The 14,443-nt window shown below is 40.9% G+C and overlaps 1 protein-coding gene across 1 annotated transcript; it reads left to right on the forward strand.

Moving 5' to 3' along the window:
• The first annotated feature begins 5,659 nt into the window (after window positions 1–5,659).
• Window positions 5,660–14,060, forward strand: LOX (lysyl oxidase). Its single transcript, XM_026083472.1, has 6 exons — window positions 5,660–6,350; window positions 6,805–6,913; window positions 8,192–8,329; window positions 10,658–10,814; window positions 13,703–13,798; window positions 13,941–14,060. Exons 1-6 carry the CDS (start codon window positions 5,660–5,662, stop codon window positions 14,058–14,060), a joined length of 1,311 nt encoding a protein of 436 aa, XP_025939257.1.
• The last annotated feature ends 383 nt before the right edge of the window (window positions 14,061–14,443 follow it).

Genomic DNA, 14,443 nt, shown 5'->3' on the forward strand with positions numbered 1-14,443 from the left:
GATTTGACATGGGATCCATTCCTCTCCTTTCATAACTAATCTTATTCTCAGAACAGTTTGGTGAGCGTCTCAATACAAAATTGATTGTTTTCTCATGTTTTCCTCAACTTGGACTTACTAGCTGAGTTTTTATGCTTTTGTGCAAAATATCCATATGCAGAAGGGAAGATTCTCACTTCTGGAGCCCTGCCATGACATGGACATGTGTGTGTACGGAACTGTGCAAGCAAGCATCTGCTTTTTCTGAATTTACTTAGGTATTTCTGGTTTATCATGACGTCCTCTTTTCAATATTCAAAAACTTCAGTGAAATTAGGTAGGCATGTTTGAGATGGTAAGTAGTTCCAGAGCATTTGTGCTCTGCTTATAAAGACAATTAAGGACTGAACTCCCTAAAACCAAAAAAGTACTGTTCAAACACATGTTGTACAAATCTAATTTTATTAACCTTGCTAAATGAAACTCACCACCACCTACCAGGGGCATCAATGTATAGACAGTGGGCTCTTAATTCTGAGTGCCTTCCACTTCTATTCCTATGTATGTGTTGTCAGATCATTTATTAAATTCAAAGTAAACATAATAATCATTGATGGTAAGTTTTGCATGTTACAATGAATACTTCAAGGACAATAGTTAGGGAAGCTTCCATTACAGGTGCTGACATATAAGAAAAGAAGGAACCCCAATGGATTTTCAAATCTCTAATCGAATCTGCAGTAACTGTCTTATTATTTATTGAACTTTTAAAGAAATCTCACCTGTTATAGGAACCTTTGGGAGACCAATCTGGAGTTAGAAAACACTATTCAAAGATAAAACACACTATAAATTCAGAAGGGAGAAGTTTTTTGTTTAATTTTCACTATGATCTTTGTATGTCTAGGTTCAAGTAAGAAACCATGCAATTACATGTTGTGAAACCATCCTTATCCAGCTCTATCAACACTCTAAACTTCAAAAATCCTGCTATTAAAACCTCAGTGCAAAACCCTGGCTTGACAAAAACTCCACTGGCTTCAGAAGGCTTTTATCCTCAGGCCTTGCACAAAACAAGGCAACAGCTACTTATAGCTTTTATAACTGTTTTCCTTGACTATGCTCTGAGAGCATTGCAGAAATGCACAGAATCACATAGAACAGTTGCGGCTGGAAGGGACCTCTGGGGATCATCTAGTCCGAGCCCCCTGCTCAAGCAGGGTCACCTAGAGCAGGTTGCACAGGACCCTGTGCACGTCCCGTATATGCGTGCTTAACTTTATTCATTGGGGATAGACACATGCAATTCAGTAGGTCTACCCACAGGGTACAAAGCAAAGTAGCTGACATTTTAACTGATGATCTTGATGTGGGGAAATAACCCACTAATTAAAAATTCTGACCATTTTCACTGTTTGATGGATTGATGACAAGTCCATTACAGAAAAAAAAAATCTTTGCATTCCCTTGTCAGTTCAGAGGAGAAAAAAAGCTTGAAAGTTTACTTTTGGTCTGTATTTATGATCACAGGAAGCTGCCTGATTAAAGATTTTAAATCAGACCTAAAAACTGTAATTAAATTTAACTAGAAGATTAGCTTTTGTAAAAGTAAATTATTACAAAGTCTGCTTCAAAGCCTACTGATGTCAGAAAAGGTCTGTGACTTTCATCTGCAATTAGGTTGGTTTGTTAAAAAAAAACAAAAAAAATCTCATTAAAGACTTGAGCCTGCAAATACTCAGAATCTTTAGTTTCTAGTGAAGTTCACATACTGGAATGACTATTAACATCTTAATTCAAATTATTAAAGATAATTCATTACAATTAGGATCCTTTTCATGCAATGTACCTATAAGTAAGTTTTTAAATAAGGATACCTGGACCTGCTGTTAAATATACTTCAGAAAAATATGCAGTATTCTAGTATGTGACAAAATTACCTGCTTTGAGTATTTGAATGTAAAAAGGATAAGTACAAAAAGTAAGATCAGTAAGGTCTACAAAACAAGAGAAGTTCGAATAATCTAACTGCAGCTCAATGTTTATGCAAGCAGAAACATCAGAGGACATACTTTGCCTACTCATGCATAACTAATGGATGAGTAAACTAAATTTTTCTCAAATACAAAAAGCCCTCAAAACTCTTCAAGCTAAAACCACCCACAACGCATCAAGACTTTTCTCAAAGCAGCTCCTCAGCAACCAACAGAATGGCTTTGCCTTCGATCCCAAACAAATAAATACCGGCTTCAAAGAACTACACAAGTATGAAATTTGTCTATTTTCATGTAAAGATTTTATAAAATTATTTATATTTCTTGCTTCATATATTTGCCTCCAGCTGAGCATCTCAATTTAACACTAAGCAAGAACACAAATTGGCCATCCTTTCATAATTCAGTTTTATCAAAAACGCATCTATAACAATACAGCTGACGATTTAAAAAAATAACATTAAACATAATACATGATRTGATTGGTATAAACTGTCTTTACATGTAAAATAAATTTCCCCATTATACACTATCAGAGTTTTTTCATTAACAAAGTAAACATTACTTAAAGGACCTTAAAATCTCCTTCCTAAGACATGCATATTAAGACATGCCAAATTCAAATGGCTTTAGTTCTGTTTTTTTTTTTTTTTTTTGAAATTCAGGTTAATCCCGACTCCCCCATTTCTGAGATTCACAACTGCTGTTTTATAATGGTATACCCATAAGGAGAACACCAGGTGCTACACTCGACATTGAAGACATTTTTCCATTTCTTATCTTTGAACGAGTCCTGCAAAAATTTACTAGTTATGCTTAAACATAAAATACTTCCTCATCTCAGGTTTTGAGAAATTACTGGCTATACTTATAAAGTATTGATATCTATTTATCTTGGGATCACAGCCAGTGGTGGGCTTTTTAATGGCCTAAACAGACCAAGTCATAAAAGACAGGCATGATCAGCAACCTTTGAGGAGAGAACAGTAGTTAAATGGACATGGGCACCTAACAATAAATAAAGGACTTGACTCTCTAGGGATGCTGCTAGTGCTTTTTATGATTTACGAAGCCTGAATTAATAATAATTAAAAAAAAAGTTGTGCTATGGAAAAAATTACAAACAATGTAAATGGCTGATAAACAGACAGGGCTATTCCCAACTATATTTTCTCCAGTTTTATAAAAAATATTTGCTTAATCAGGCAAAGCATGAAGGATTATGGTTAGAATCCCAGTGTGTGGAAACATTTTCTAATATCACACATTGGGAAACAACCTGCTGTTTGTAACACTAGTAAGATTTACAGAAAGATTAAAAAGACAGAAACCTCATTTCTTCAGTATTATATTTTCTTTATTTTCAAGCTTCCCATTTTCTGCAGTTTTAGTCACTGATTGTTGCAGGCAAAACCTAAAATGGAGAATAGCATTTGTAAAGCCACAATGAAAAATATCTGAGGGATAAACAGTCTGCAAATACGATGAATAAAAAAATCCAGCCCCCAAAATCTCTGCAGTGGGCTACCCAGCAGAGTGCCAACTGGAGTGTCTGGCTCCTGCATGTCAAAAGTGACTGGTTACTTGTTCCCTTTGAGGGGCCAGTCCAGCAGATGCTCCCTACCAGCCCAGTGCTCACTAGCAGTGATAACGAACATGCACTTAGCCAGCTGGAGTATTCCAAGCAAGAAGACTATGCTTTCTTGGATGCATGCCTTCCCATGCTTCTCAGAGCATTCTCCAGCTTGGGAATGTTTAGGGAAACCATTGATTTCCCAGTGATGTTAACCCTTAGATCATCTGGATGACTGCAGGGACATGAACAGTGCTTAAGCAAGTCCACTAGGCTGCACACTTGTCTGCAGTACAGCTCTCCTGAGATGAACAACAGAGTAAGCAGAGCGTGGCTCTGTGAGCAACCGACACCAGCCACCAGTCTTAAATTCTAACCCACTTGTCCACGTGGTAACTTTAACACCCAAGATAGCACCACTGACTTCAGAGACTATAAAAAGCAACTTTAAAATAAAGTACTACTACTACTACTACTACTACTACTACTACTACTAATCAGATAACAGTTTAAATCAGCGTTCACAATCCTTTGCTGCAGGATTCCATTTTGCAGGATTTTGATTATTAAGTGTAATCCATTCCAAGTAATACATAATTAAACTACAATAATTTTTTTTTCAAGAGAACTGTATCAAGATCAGTAGAATGCAGTTGCAGATATCTGCAGAGCCAGTATCCCTTGGACTGTTAACTTGACCCGTGAAACCTGGCCGCATCAGGAAGGTGCTTTGAATTCACTAATTAGGATAAAAACTTCCAGCCTACAACAATAAGGTTTCACAGGCTGCATATGAAAAATCCTCACCATCATCAAATTTGTGGTGAAGGAGCACTTTTGTATTCTCCTCCATTCCTTTGCAAGGATTCATAAGCAAACAGCCCTCGGAAAAATACACCCATAAGGATTTCTGGCTGAAATCCATGGATCTTAATCTGTTTGCCTCGCTGGGTGATCAGACTTATCAAAACAGAGCATTTATGAACTCTTGTAATAGCAGGAAGGAAGGGAGCCACATTTTAGATCACAACCTGCCGCTCTTCTCCAAGCATAGTTCTGGGGAGACGCTCTCCGAGCCAAGTTTATTTGTTCTAGTGAGAGCTAAGTCTCTCCCATGCGAAATTTCATTTTTCAATGAAAACTTACTCTGGGAGGAGCACTGGTAGTGTATTTCTCGTGTGACTCATATGCAGAAAACCCAAAGTCAAGAGTTTATTTGATGAAGGCTTTCTCCTAATTAAAAGGTCATTAAGGGGAACAGACTGTTACTCAACGCTAAATGAAGGTCCCCGGCAGGCGCTCCAGCCTGCGAGATGTGCTGGCGAGCATATTTTTCCAGAAACATGTTTCCTTTCTTACCAACGCCCCCCTCCCCACCGCCCCGTTTCTGGTCTCTCCAGTGCTGATGAGCTAATAGCATTTTTCCTTTGCATATTTTGGCGTTGCCCCACGGCATACTTTGGCGCTGCCCCGCGGCCTGGCAGGCTCCGCGCGTCTGAGCGCGCCCAACGGCCTGCGCGCGCGCGGCGGCGCTGGGGGGCAACGGCCCAAGGGCCCGCGCCGGCCGTTATTGCCCCCTCTCCCTCAGGCCGCCCCCGCGCGGGCCGGGCCGGGCCGGGGCCGAGGGCAGCCGTGGGGGAACTGTCAGGCGCGCACGTTTCCAGTCGCATTACGTGAACAAATAGCAGGGGAGCAGCCAGCCAGAAGGGCTTGTGTAACTTTGCAGATGTGCCAGAAAATTTAAAGTCCCTCATCTCTCCTCCTCCTTCTTCCCTCACTCCAGACACCAGCACGAGCCGGAGGAAGATGAGAGGCTGATTGTTTGCTCCAGCTCCTATTCACATTCCCTCGCCTATAAATACTAGGGAGAAGGAAAGCCGATCTCGCCTCCCTCCCCCTCGCCGAGTTTTCTTTTTTCTTCCCGAAGGGCCCGCGGAGCTCCTCATGGCATCGCCCGGGGGCAGCCCAGCCTGAGACCCCGCTTCCCGCCTTTTCCTCTAAGCGCGGGGCCGAGACCCCCTCCCCCCGCGCAGGAAGGCGCCCCCCGCCCTCCTCTTTCTCCCCCTTTTCCTCCTCTTTTTTTGCTTCCCCGCGGATACCTAGGAAGAAGAAGATGCATTTCGCGCCGCCRGGGCTCCTGCTCGCCCAGCTCCACGCGTGTATCTACTGGAGCTGCCTGTGGCCCGCCGGCTGCCAGCAGCCGCCGCCGCGCCGCGACCCCCCGTCGCCCCCCGCCGCCTGGAGGCAACGGATTCAGTGGGAGAACAACGGGCAGGTGTACAGCCTGCTCAGCCTCGGCTCCGAGTACCAGCCCCCCCGGCGCAGGCAGGCGGCGGAGGCGGTGGGCAGCCCCATCCTGCTGCTCCGAAACAACGGCACCTTGCCGCGGCGGGCCGCCGCCGCGCAGCCTCAGGCCGCCGCCAGCCGCGGCTCCGGCGCTCGCCACTGGTTCCAGGCCGGCTACCAGGCTCCGACCGGGAGCCGCGGGGCCGCCGCCTCGGAGCCGCGGAGCCAGGGGGCCGCCACCCCCTCGGCGAGGAGCCCCTCCTCGGGGGCGTCGCGGCCCAGCGCTCCCACCGGCGGCCCCGGCGCCGGTAACAACCGGAGCGGCGCCGGCGCCGGCAGCCCGCCTCCCCTCAGCAACTTCAGACCCGGCCGGGAAGATGTCATGGTAGGAGACGACCCCTACAACCCCTACAAGTACACGGACGATAACCCCTATTACAACTACTACGACACCTACGAGAGGCCGCGCCAGGGCAGCAGGTACAGACCCGGCTACGGCACCGGCTACTTCCAGTATGGTAAGAGCCCTCTCCCCCCACAGCCGCGCGCCCCTTCCGCCGCGCCGCGCCCGCCGGCTGCCCCGCGCCAGCGCAGCTCATACCGATGGGCTGCGTCAGGAGGATCCCGTCGCACCGCGCTCTGCCGGAGCCGCCGGGCCCGCCGTCCCCTCGCGCGAGGCGCCAGGTCGAGCGGGGAGGCGGCGGCGGCGGCCGCGCCGCTGCGGGGCGAGCTGCGCGCGGCGCGGGGACAGCCCAGAGTCCGCTCCCGGAGGTCCTGCTAGAGCTGTTGTGCTTGCGGTGCGGTTTTTGAGTGAAACGCATGGTACATGGGTCTGCCAGAAGGGAAAGAGCTTAATGGGGGCAGGGGTCCACAGCAAAACGGCGGCTCCTAAAGAGTGAGAGTGAAACCAAGTATTTGCAGACGTGTCCTGGGGTGATCTTACTGTTATGTGGTTGGTTTGATGAACTGCAGGTCTCCCTGACTTAGTCCCGGATCCCTATTACATCCAGGCGTCCACATATGTCCAGAGGATGTCTATGTATAACTTGAGATGTGCGGCTGAGGAGAATTGCCTGGCAAGGTAGGCAGCGCCTTGGCTCTTCCCTTTCCTCTCTGGGCTCTTGTGTCTGCACTCACCCTGAAGCACCTGAAGACACAGAGAAAGAACAGTGGAGAAAAGTGAGGCTAGAGGGGCCTGACAAAATATCCCAGTTTGTAACCCTTTCCTATGTCTTTTCTTACAGGCACATTTTGCCATCTATTTTGACAAAGTGTGCATACAAGAAAAGATACAGCCATATTAGAATAACTAAAGATGCTTTGAAGAAACTACACTTTTTAAGAAATTATACTGAGCATTTCTATCACCAGGCTCATTTGAACACATCTGAATTATGCAAAATGGCAGTCCCCAAAACCCCACTTGAATCTGGTCATTTTCATCTTCCTCCTCTAATCCTAACATATCACATTCTTCTCTATTTTTTAAAAACATATTCTCAGTCAGCACAAGTTACTATTAAAACTGTTTCTGGGCACATGCATTGTAATGTCTCTTAAAGACTAAAATCTATCTGAAAAGTATTTTCAAAGCCTTTTAAGAGCTTGAAATAACAGCTTTGCTATCAAGTTAGGTCCTATCCACTTGGCAAAGAAGTATTTTCTTCCTGTTTTGTTTGGAATGAAATCAGCCAAGGCTGTTTTAACCATTTTTACTGGTATGATACCTTATCATGCAAAACAGATTTGTTTATTTACCAGCATCATAAATTGATGTCAGACTGTTTCCAGGTCATGCTCTTGTTCCAGCAAGAAAAAAGGGCATAAGAAACAGCATATTTTATGTTAACTTTAAAGACTATTTGAAATGTACTTGTTGACTGAGATACCAATTGATTAAGATATTCCAGTATTTAAAGGGCTGTAGTTTATAGCTATGTAAAATAGGATAAGCCTGGGACATGTTTTTTTTATACTACGACAGAAACAAACAGTTTGTGGGTATGAGATCACACAAGAAGCTATTTTGTTTTACAGCAACTAGTGGAATTGCTTTTTTGGTACCAGAGTAATTTTACAGCTAAGCAGCGGCTCTGGGTAAGAGCTAGAGCCAAAGAGTCAGTGATCAAACTCCTGTTTACATTATTAGAAGCAGACCTGAATCTTACTCAATTCTTGGTCTGATACCAGGCACTTCTGAACACACCATGTGGAATTCTTGTGTATCTTTAACACTTGAGATTTAAGGGTCTCATTGGGGGCTACTTAAGAGATCTATGCTATTAGTTACTTCTGAAACAATATAATTTTTTAAAGTGTTTTTTGCATATACTTACACCTCTTTTTTGCATTATTATAGTTCAGCTTATCGAGCAGATGTTAGAGACTACGATAATCGAGTGCTCCTGAGATTCCCCCAAAGAGTGAAAAATCAAGGCACATCAGATTTCCTACCAAGCAGACCCCGATATTCATGGGAGTGGCACAGCTGTCACCAGTGAGTGAAGTGCCCAGTATGGTACCTTCTAATTATCTTTTTCACTAGCAAATTGTCAATTATAATGTGACATGTTCTAGAACTGCAGTGAAGTGGGGAAAGAAGTAGGGAAACCTTAGAATTTTACTGGCTCATCCATGTTATGGTAGTGGTAATTACTCTTTACATAGCTACATGCATCAAATCAAACTGGATGATATGAAGTTTATCTATAAATATAAAATTTTAACATGTTTAAATTTTGTATAAATATAAATCTCAAATTAGTTTTGACAATGGGACCATCTCCCTTTAATTATATTTTATATAGATTACTATTCAGTTACATTTAAGTGGAACCAGTAAATAAAAACCCCAGTGTGTTAAAATTACTGTGTAGGACCCAAAATGTACATTTACTAACGTGTTCCCTATGTCATCTTAAACATGGAACCATACTTCTTGACCTAAATTTCATGGGCTAGTTCTTGACAAGCAACATTCTGATCAATATAGGAAAGAAAAGGTAATGAGTTGATTGACCTCATTATCAATATCCATATCATATGATATTTCCACATAGCAGCATTGCTCTTGAAAGGCAAAATTTCTGGAAGCAAGGCAAGACAAACATAGGAGAACATTTGCAACATTTTGGAAGCAGGTAACACTGCAAACTTGTACCGTTTGTGAAAATTCACATGTAAGAGTTTGCAGTTTAACTCTAAGTTTAGCTATTTCATAGCAGGACCAATTGTAAAATACTAGAAAGCTTACCTTATTTACAACTTAAAATATTATCCTAATGGCACAGGTGCATAAGTGATCATTTAATATTACTTTACTGTAGAAATGAATATGTAATGTGGGCTTGATCTAAAACCTGCTGGAGTCAATGGAATATTTTCCCCTTAAAGCATCAGGGATTTTAAGTTTATAGGGTTGTAATCAAACTCAGATGAAAAATCGCTATAATTCAAACAAATTCTTTCAAAGAAAGGATGATATTACTAGCTTACAAATCTGTAAGGATCAGAGAGCTAAAACCAAATCAAACAAACAAAAAAAGTCTCTATAAATGCTTAGTTAACCCTCCCCTGCCACCCTGCAAACTCCACCTGGTGCTTACAAAGATGGTAGTGGATAAAATAGGTGGAGAGAAATTGAAATTTTCTGTTTGTCAAAGAAGCACTTTCTTACTCTGCCACTATAGCCCAGCTATAACTATCCAGATGTAAAGTGTCTCTGATGCTAATTCAGTTCTTGGACAAAAAACACATTGCCAACAACAACAAAAAAAGCTATTTCTCATGCTCATTTCCATAACACTGAAACAAGTCCATTTGGAAATGAACTATAACTATCAATTAATTTGGCCAGCCATCAGATTTCAGTGTTAGTCATCATCTTCTGTGGACCATTCTTAGTGATCGTCTTGTAAACTTGAGAGACATATGCTTTTTTTTCATTTAAAAGAATATGACTGAATTTATTTAATTACATCTTTTTCATATACTTACTGGACTCATAGTGTTCATAATCAACAGTAGTCAAATGCTGCACAGACAAGGTGCTGAGGTAGTACAAATTTACTTTTCCACTTATTTGGAAAAAGTAAAATTATAAGAGTAACAGCCGTTCAGATTCACAGTAAGAGCTAGAACTTATTACATACAAGAGCTAGAAAAATACATCTCAACCCAGGCTGAAAGTATATATGCTTTTGAAGTAATGAGACCACATTAAGTACAGATTACAAAAAATAACATCACTATTCAGTTTCCGTTAGTTCTTAATAGTTAACACCAACCTAAAGAGATCTGTAAGGTCAGTACACAGAGGCTGATTTCTTTATGCAGAATTTGTTTTCACTAATAATATGAATGTGTTACATGTATTGAGGACCATGGAAATGGGAAAATAACTAACAATAGCAAACTTCCCTGGAATTTATAGCATATAAGGTAAGCATTCCTAGTCAAACTCTGCCCAAAGGCAAAACTTAAGATATACAATGCAAATATGAATTATTTAACACTATTGTTATTGTAAGAGAGAGAGAAGGGGAAATTTTGAAAAAAGCATGCTATTACATCGTCTTTCCCTCCACAAATTAAAACCTGCTACTTCTTTTTATAGCAGATAGCATTTTTATAGTCCCTGAAAATTAGAATAATGAAAATAAAACTTAACTGAATGGCCTATAAGAGGAAAATATACTAACACATCAGTTCTGTGTAATAAAGAAAGTTTGGCCAGATCTGTTGGAAGGTCAGTCAGATAGGAATATAACAGAATGATATTGGCAACATCTGATCCATCTTTAATAATGTATCCATGGTCTCACAGACATTACCACAGCATGGATGAATTCAGCCACTATGACTTGCTGGATGCAAGCTCACATAGAAAAGTTGCTGAAGGACACAAAGCAAGCTTCTGTCTGGAAGATACCTCCTGTGATTATGGCTATTACAGACGATATGCATGTACTGCACATACGCAGGTAAGAGATGGTTCAGAGATAACCAAGTTTCTTTTTCCCTTTGAGTTTATCTTCAGGTATCTTTCTATACCAATGCAGGCTAAATCATCTGATGCCCTAAATGGCTCTGAAGTTCTCCATCACGAAGGCCAGGGTAACAACTCGGAGAATTATGATCAACCCAGGGACTGCTAAATGTGGGTGTCTGGGGACTCTCAATCTTGAGTCACTGGTAGCTGACCTAAACACAGCACAAGTTCTTGCTGTTTTTAGTTACAGGACTAGACAGGCAAGCTAAAGGGAGCTCCAGACTGAGTCAGTAAAGAAGTGGTTTTGGTCTTCTTCCTCCTCAAACTGCTTGGTGATGTCCTTGGCTGTTCCAAGAGTTCATAGCTAATATTCTCTCCCTCTCAGAGCATAAGGCTGCAAGGTGCTGAATTCCCTTAATACCTAGAACTRTGGGGTGGCAGTCCAATACAGGAAATCTGTAGCATTGTTGCATGCATGTATAGAAGGCCATTAAAGAGAACGTGAACATTATGATTAGTCATATACAAATGAACAGCAAGATGTTAGGGCTTATTAAAGGAATAGATAAAAAATGGAATGTGTTGTTATGATACCACACAAACTTGTGATAGACTTACACCCTGAAATTACATACGTTTCTGGTCACCACATCTCAAAAGGTTATAGTAAACTGCCCCCCATCCTCCCCCACCAGCCCCCGCCTAGGAGAACAAGGCTGATCAGGAAGGTAGTATGGCTACCACACTAGGAGATTTCATAGACAGTGATAATTTCATTTGGAAAAATAGGGGAATAATACCAAATCTTGAATGGTCTTGGACAGCAAAAGGAAATTGTTGAAAATTTACTATTTCTCACAGTACAAGAATTTAAGGATATCCAAAAGAACTATCACGTAACAGCTTTAAAACAGAGAGGAGTGCTTTTGTCACACGCAAGTAAATTGTTAAACTTGCCACAGGATGTTGCAGAGACCAAAAATATATACATGGGTTCCAGTTTACAGTAATAGAGGCCATTAAACACAATAATCTGAAGGCATTCTCTGTCTCAAAAACTATTAAATGCCTGATGGAAGGAATTTGCCTGGGTAAAAGACGTTACACATCCCATTTCTTATGTTCTTTTTCCTCAAGCATTTGCTGCTGACCACTGTCAGGGACATGACATTGACTTGATGAACCTGTGGTCTAATTCAGTGTGGCCATATTTATACATAAATTTGTATCCCTTATTCCGCAGTTTTTAATCTAGTAGGTAGAAATGCCAGAAAAATGTCAGCTATGCTCCGTTGGTTGACGTGTCCACACGAGTTTTAAATATAATGAATGATCTACAATGCTTTGAAGAGGTTTTAAAAATATCTTTTCTCCCTTGTGTAGACTATGACATCTAACTAAACAACATACATATTTTACAGCTGGAGTATTTGTGTCACTAGAATCACAGCTGTGTCAGCATTTCCACTGGAAGCCCATATTTCAGGGGTTTGTAATTGGACTGTAAAACTTTCCTCCAGGCTCAGACTTGGCACATATAAGAAAGTCTGAACTGATCACCAGCTGGGTCAGGAGGGAATTCCTGCAGGACTTCGTTCTGTGCACTCTGTGTGTTATCAGAACATACTGGCTTTGCCTAAAGCCAGCTATATCGGACATGGTTTAAAGACACCAGATTTGAACCATTGGTAYATTTGTATATGGTATTTGTTATAATGTTCCTAACAGCAAAGTAGTTTTCTGGAAAGATATATCTGGAAGAAAGGCTACATTTTAAATTCTCTCAGAATTCTTGCGGCATTTCCTGAAGCTTTTCAAAGTCTGTTTTTGCTTGAACAGAACCCCACCAGGCCATTTCCCTACAAAACTAAATGTGAAAATAGCCTTTGAATTCCATGATTTTCGTATTCAAAGAAAGCACTTCAGCAGAGTACGTTTAGTGCAAAAAGTTGCATTACTCCTAAGGATAATGACAGGTTCCAAGTGGTGATCAAGTTCATACTAAAGCACCTCCAAAGCTATTTACTTGAGATTTGCAGACATTTAGGTCCTGTCTTTGGTCAGATTCTATTTTATTCTGGAAAAATCCCCTCACCTTTTGTAAATAAGAGCTGGTTATACCATCAAGAATATTTATGTAAAAAGGGTACTGTACCATAAATGATAATAAAATACAGATAATTAAGTTTTATAGGAACTTAGCAGTAAACAGATTTTTAAATATCCAGTTCTTTTTGTGTTGGAAAAAGATTTTTTTTCTTATTTTCCATGAAGAAGCATCTTTTGACCGTGGCTAATTTTGACTCTTTTTTTATTTAGGCAGGTGGGATAGTGTCAAAACTCAATCTTAGAAAACCACAAAATGCTCTCATCATATAGTTCAGTGTCTTCTGCTCTCATTCCTACTGCTTGGGATACCCTGCCAAATAACCATTCCTGCACTACACTAGTCATGCAGCTAGACTGACTGGATGGTCTCCCACTCATCAGAAGTCTAGTTTAGAGGAGAGTGGAAACTAGACACACCTAAATAACGTTTCTCAGAGGGCTGCAAGAGCTTTTCGGAGTAAAGTATTTCTAAGGTATTTTAATTTTTGACTCTAAACAGCAGATAAATACAAATATCTCACAGATATAGAGCTAACAGTAGTATAGCTGGTTTTTATATAGCAGTAATAAAGTGTCTCTAAAACTGCTATGTCAGAGTTAAGTATTCCAGTTTAGAAATCCAAATAAAATGCCAAGAAAAACTAAGCCTTATTCCCTCAGGTAATTTTTCTTAATGAAATGCTATGATGGTTAAGTGTATTTCCGTCTGTTATTCATTTCTGGAATGTTACTATCCCTAAAAATTCTTTGATATCTAACTTCATTTTTAAGGGACTGAGCCCTGGCTGTTATGACACTTACAACGCTGATATAGATTGCCAGTGGATTGATATTACAGACGTAAAACCTGGAAATTACATTCTGAAGGTAATGTTTTGGGGGCTTTTTTGGGGGAGAGGGGTTGTTTGTTTTTTAAGAAGCAATTATATACCTATATCCTCTTGAATTGTTTTGGTATGTTATCAACTCAAATTTAGAAATAAACAACACTGTGCCTTCTCCCCTCAAGGTTAGCGTAAACCCCAGCTACTTGGTACCTGAGTCTGATTACTCCAACAATATAGTACGCTGTGATATACGCTATACTGGCCACCATGCATATGCCTCTGGCTGTACAATTTCACCGTAAGTGCATTCCTTTTTCTTTGCTACTGTTTTATATTTATAATACTAAGATTGACAAACAGATGTATAGAGCTTAGAGATTAATTTTATATTGAAAAATAACTTCCACTATGAATTCTAGTGATACCACTTTCTTTACTATGTCATTTCATGATTTGCAGGATCTAGTGTATTAATTAGAAATACAGATGGTACTTTTCAAAGGTCTGTTTATGGCAGGAAGGATGGGAACAGTTACTTTGCTGCTAATTGCATAGCTTTCAAATCCTTACAGAAATAGTTTAATTACCAGAGGTAAGTCTAGCACTGAATTTTTGAAATTACTTAGGCTTGGAAAATGATCGTAAGTTTCCAGAATTTATCCTTCATTCAGTGCAGGACTCTTAC

This window comes from Apteryx rowi, unplaced genomic scaffold (assembly GCF_003343035.1).
Source record: "Apteryx rowi isolate R43461 unplaced genomic scaffold, aptRow1 scaffold_601, whole genome shotgun sequence".
Classification (NCBI taxonomy): domain Eukaryota; kingdom Metazoa; phylum Chordata; class Aves; order Apterygiformes; family Apterygidae; genus Apteryx; species Apteryx rowi.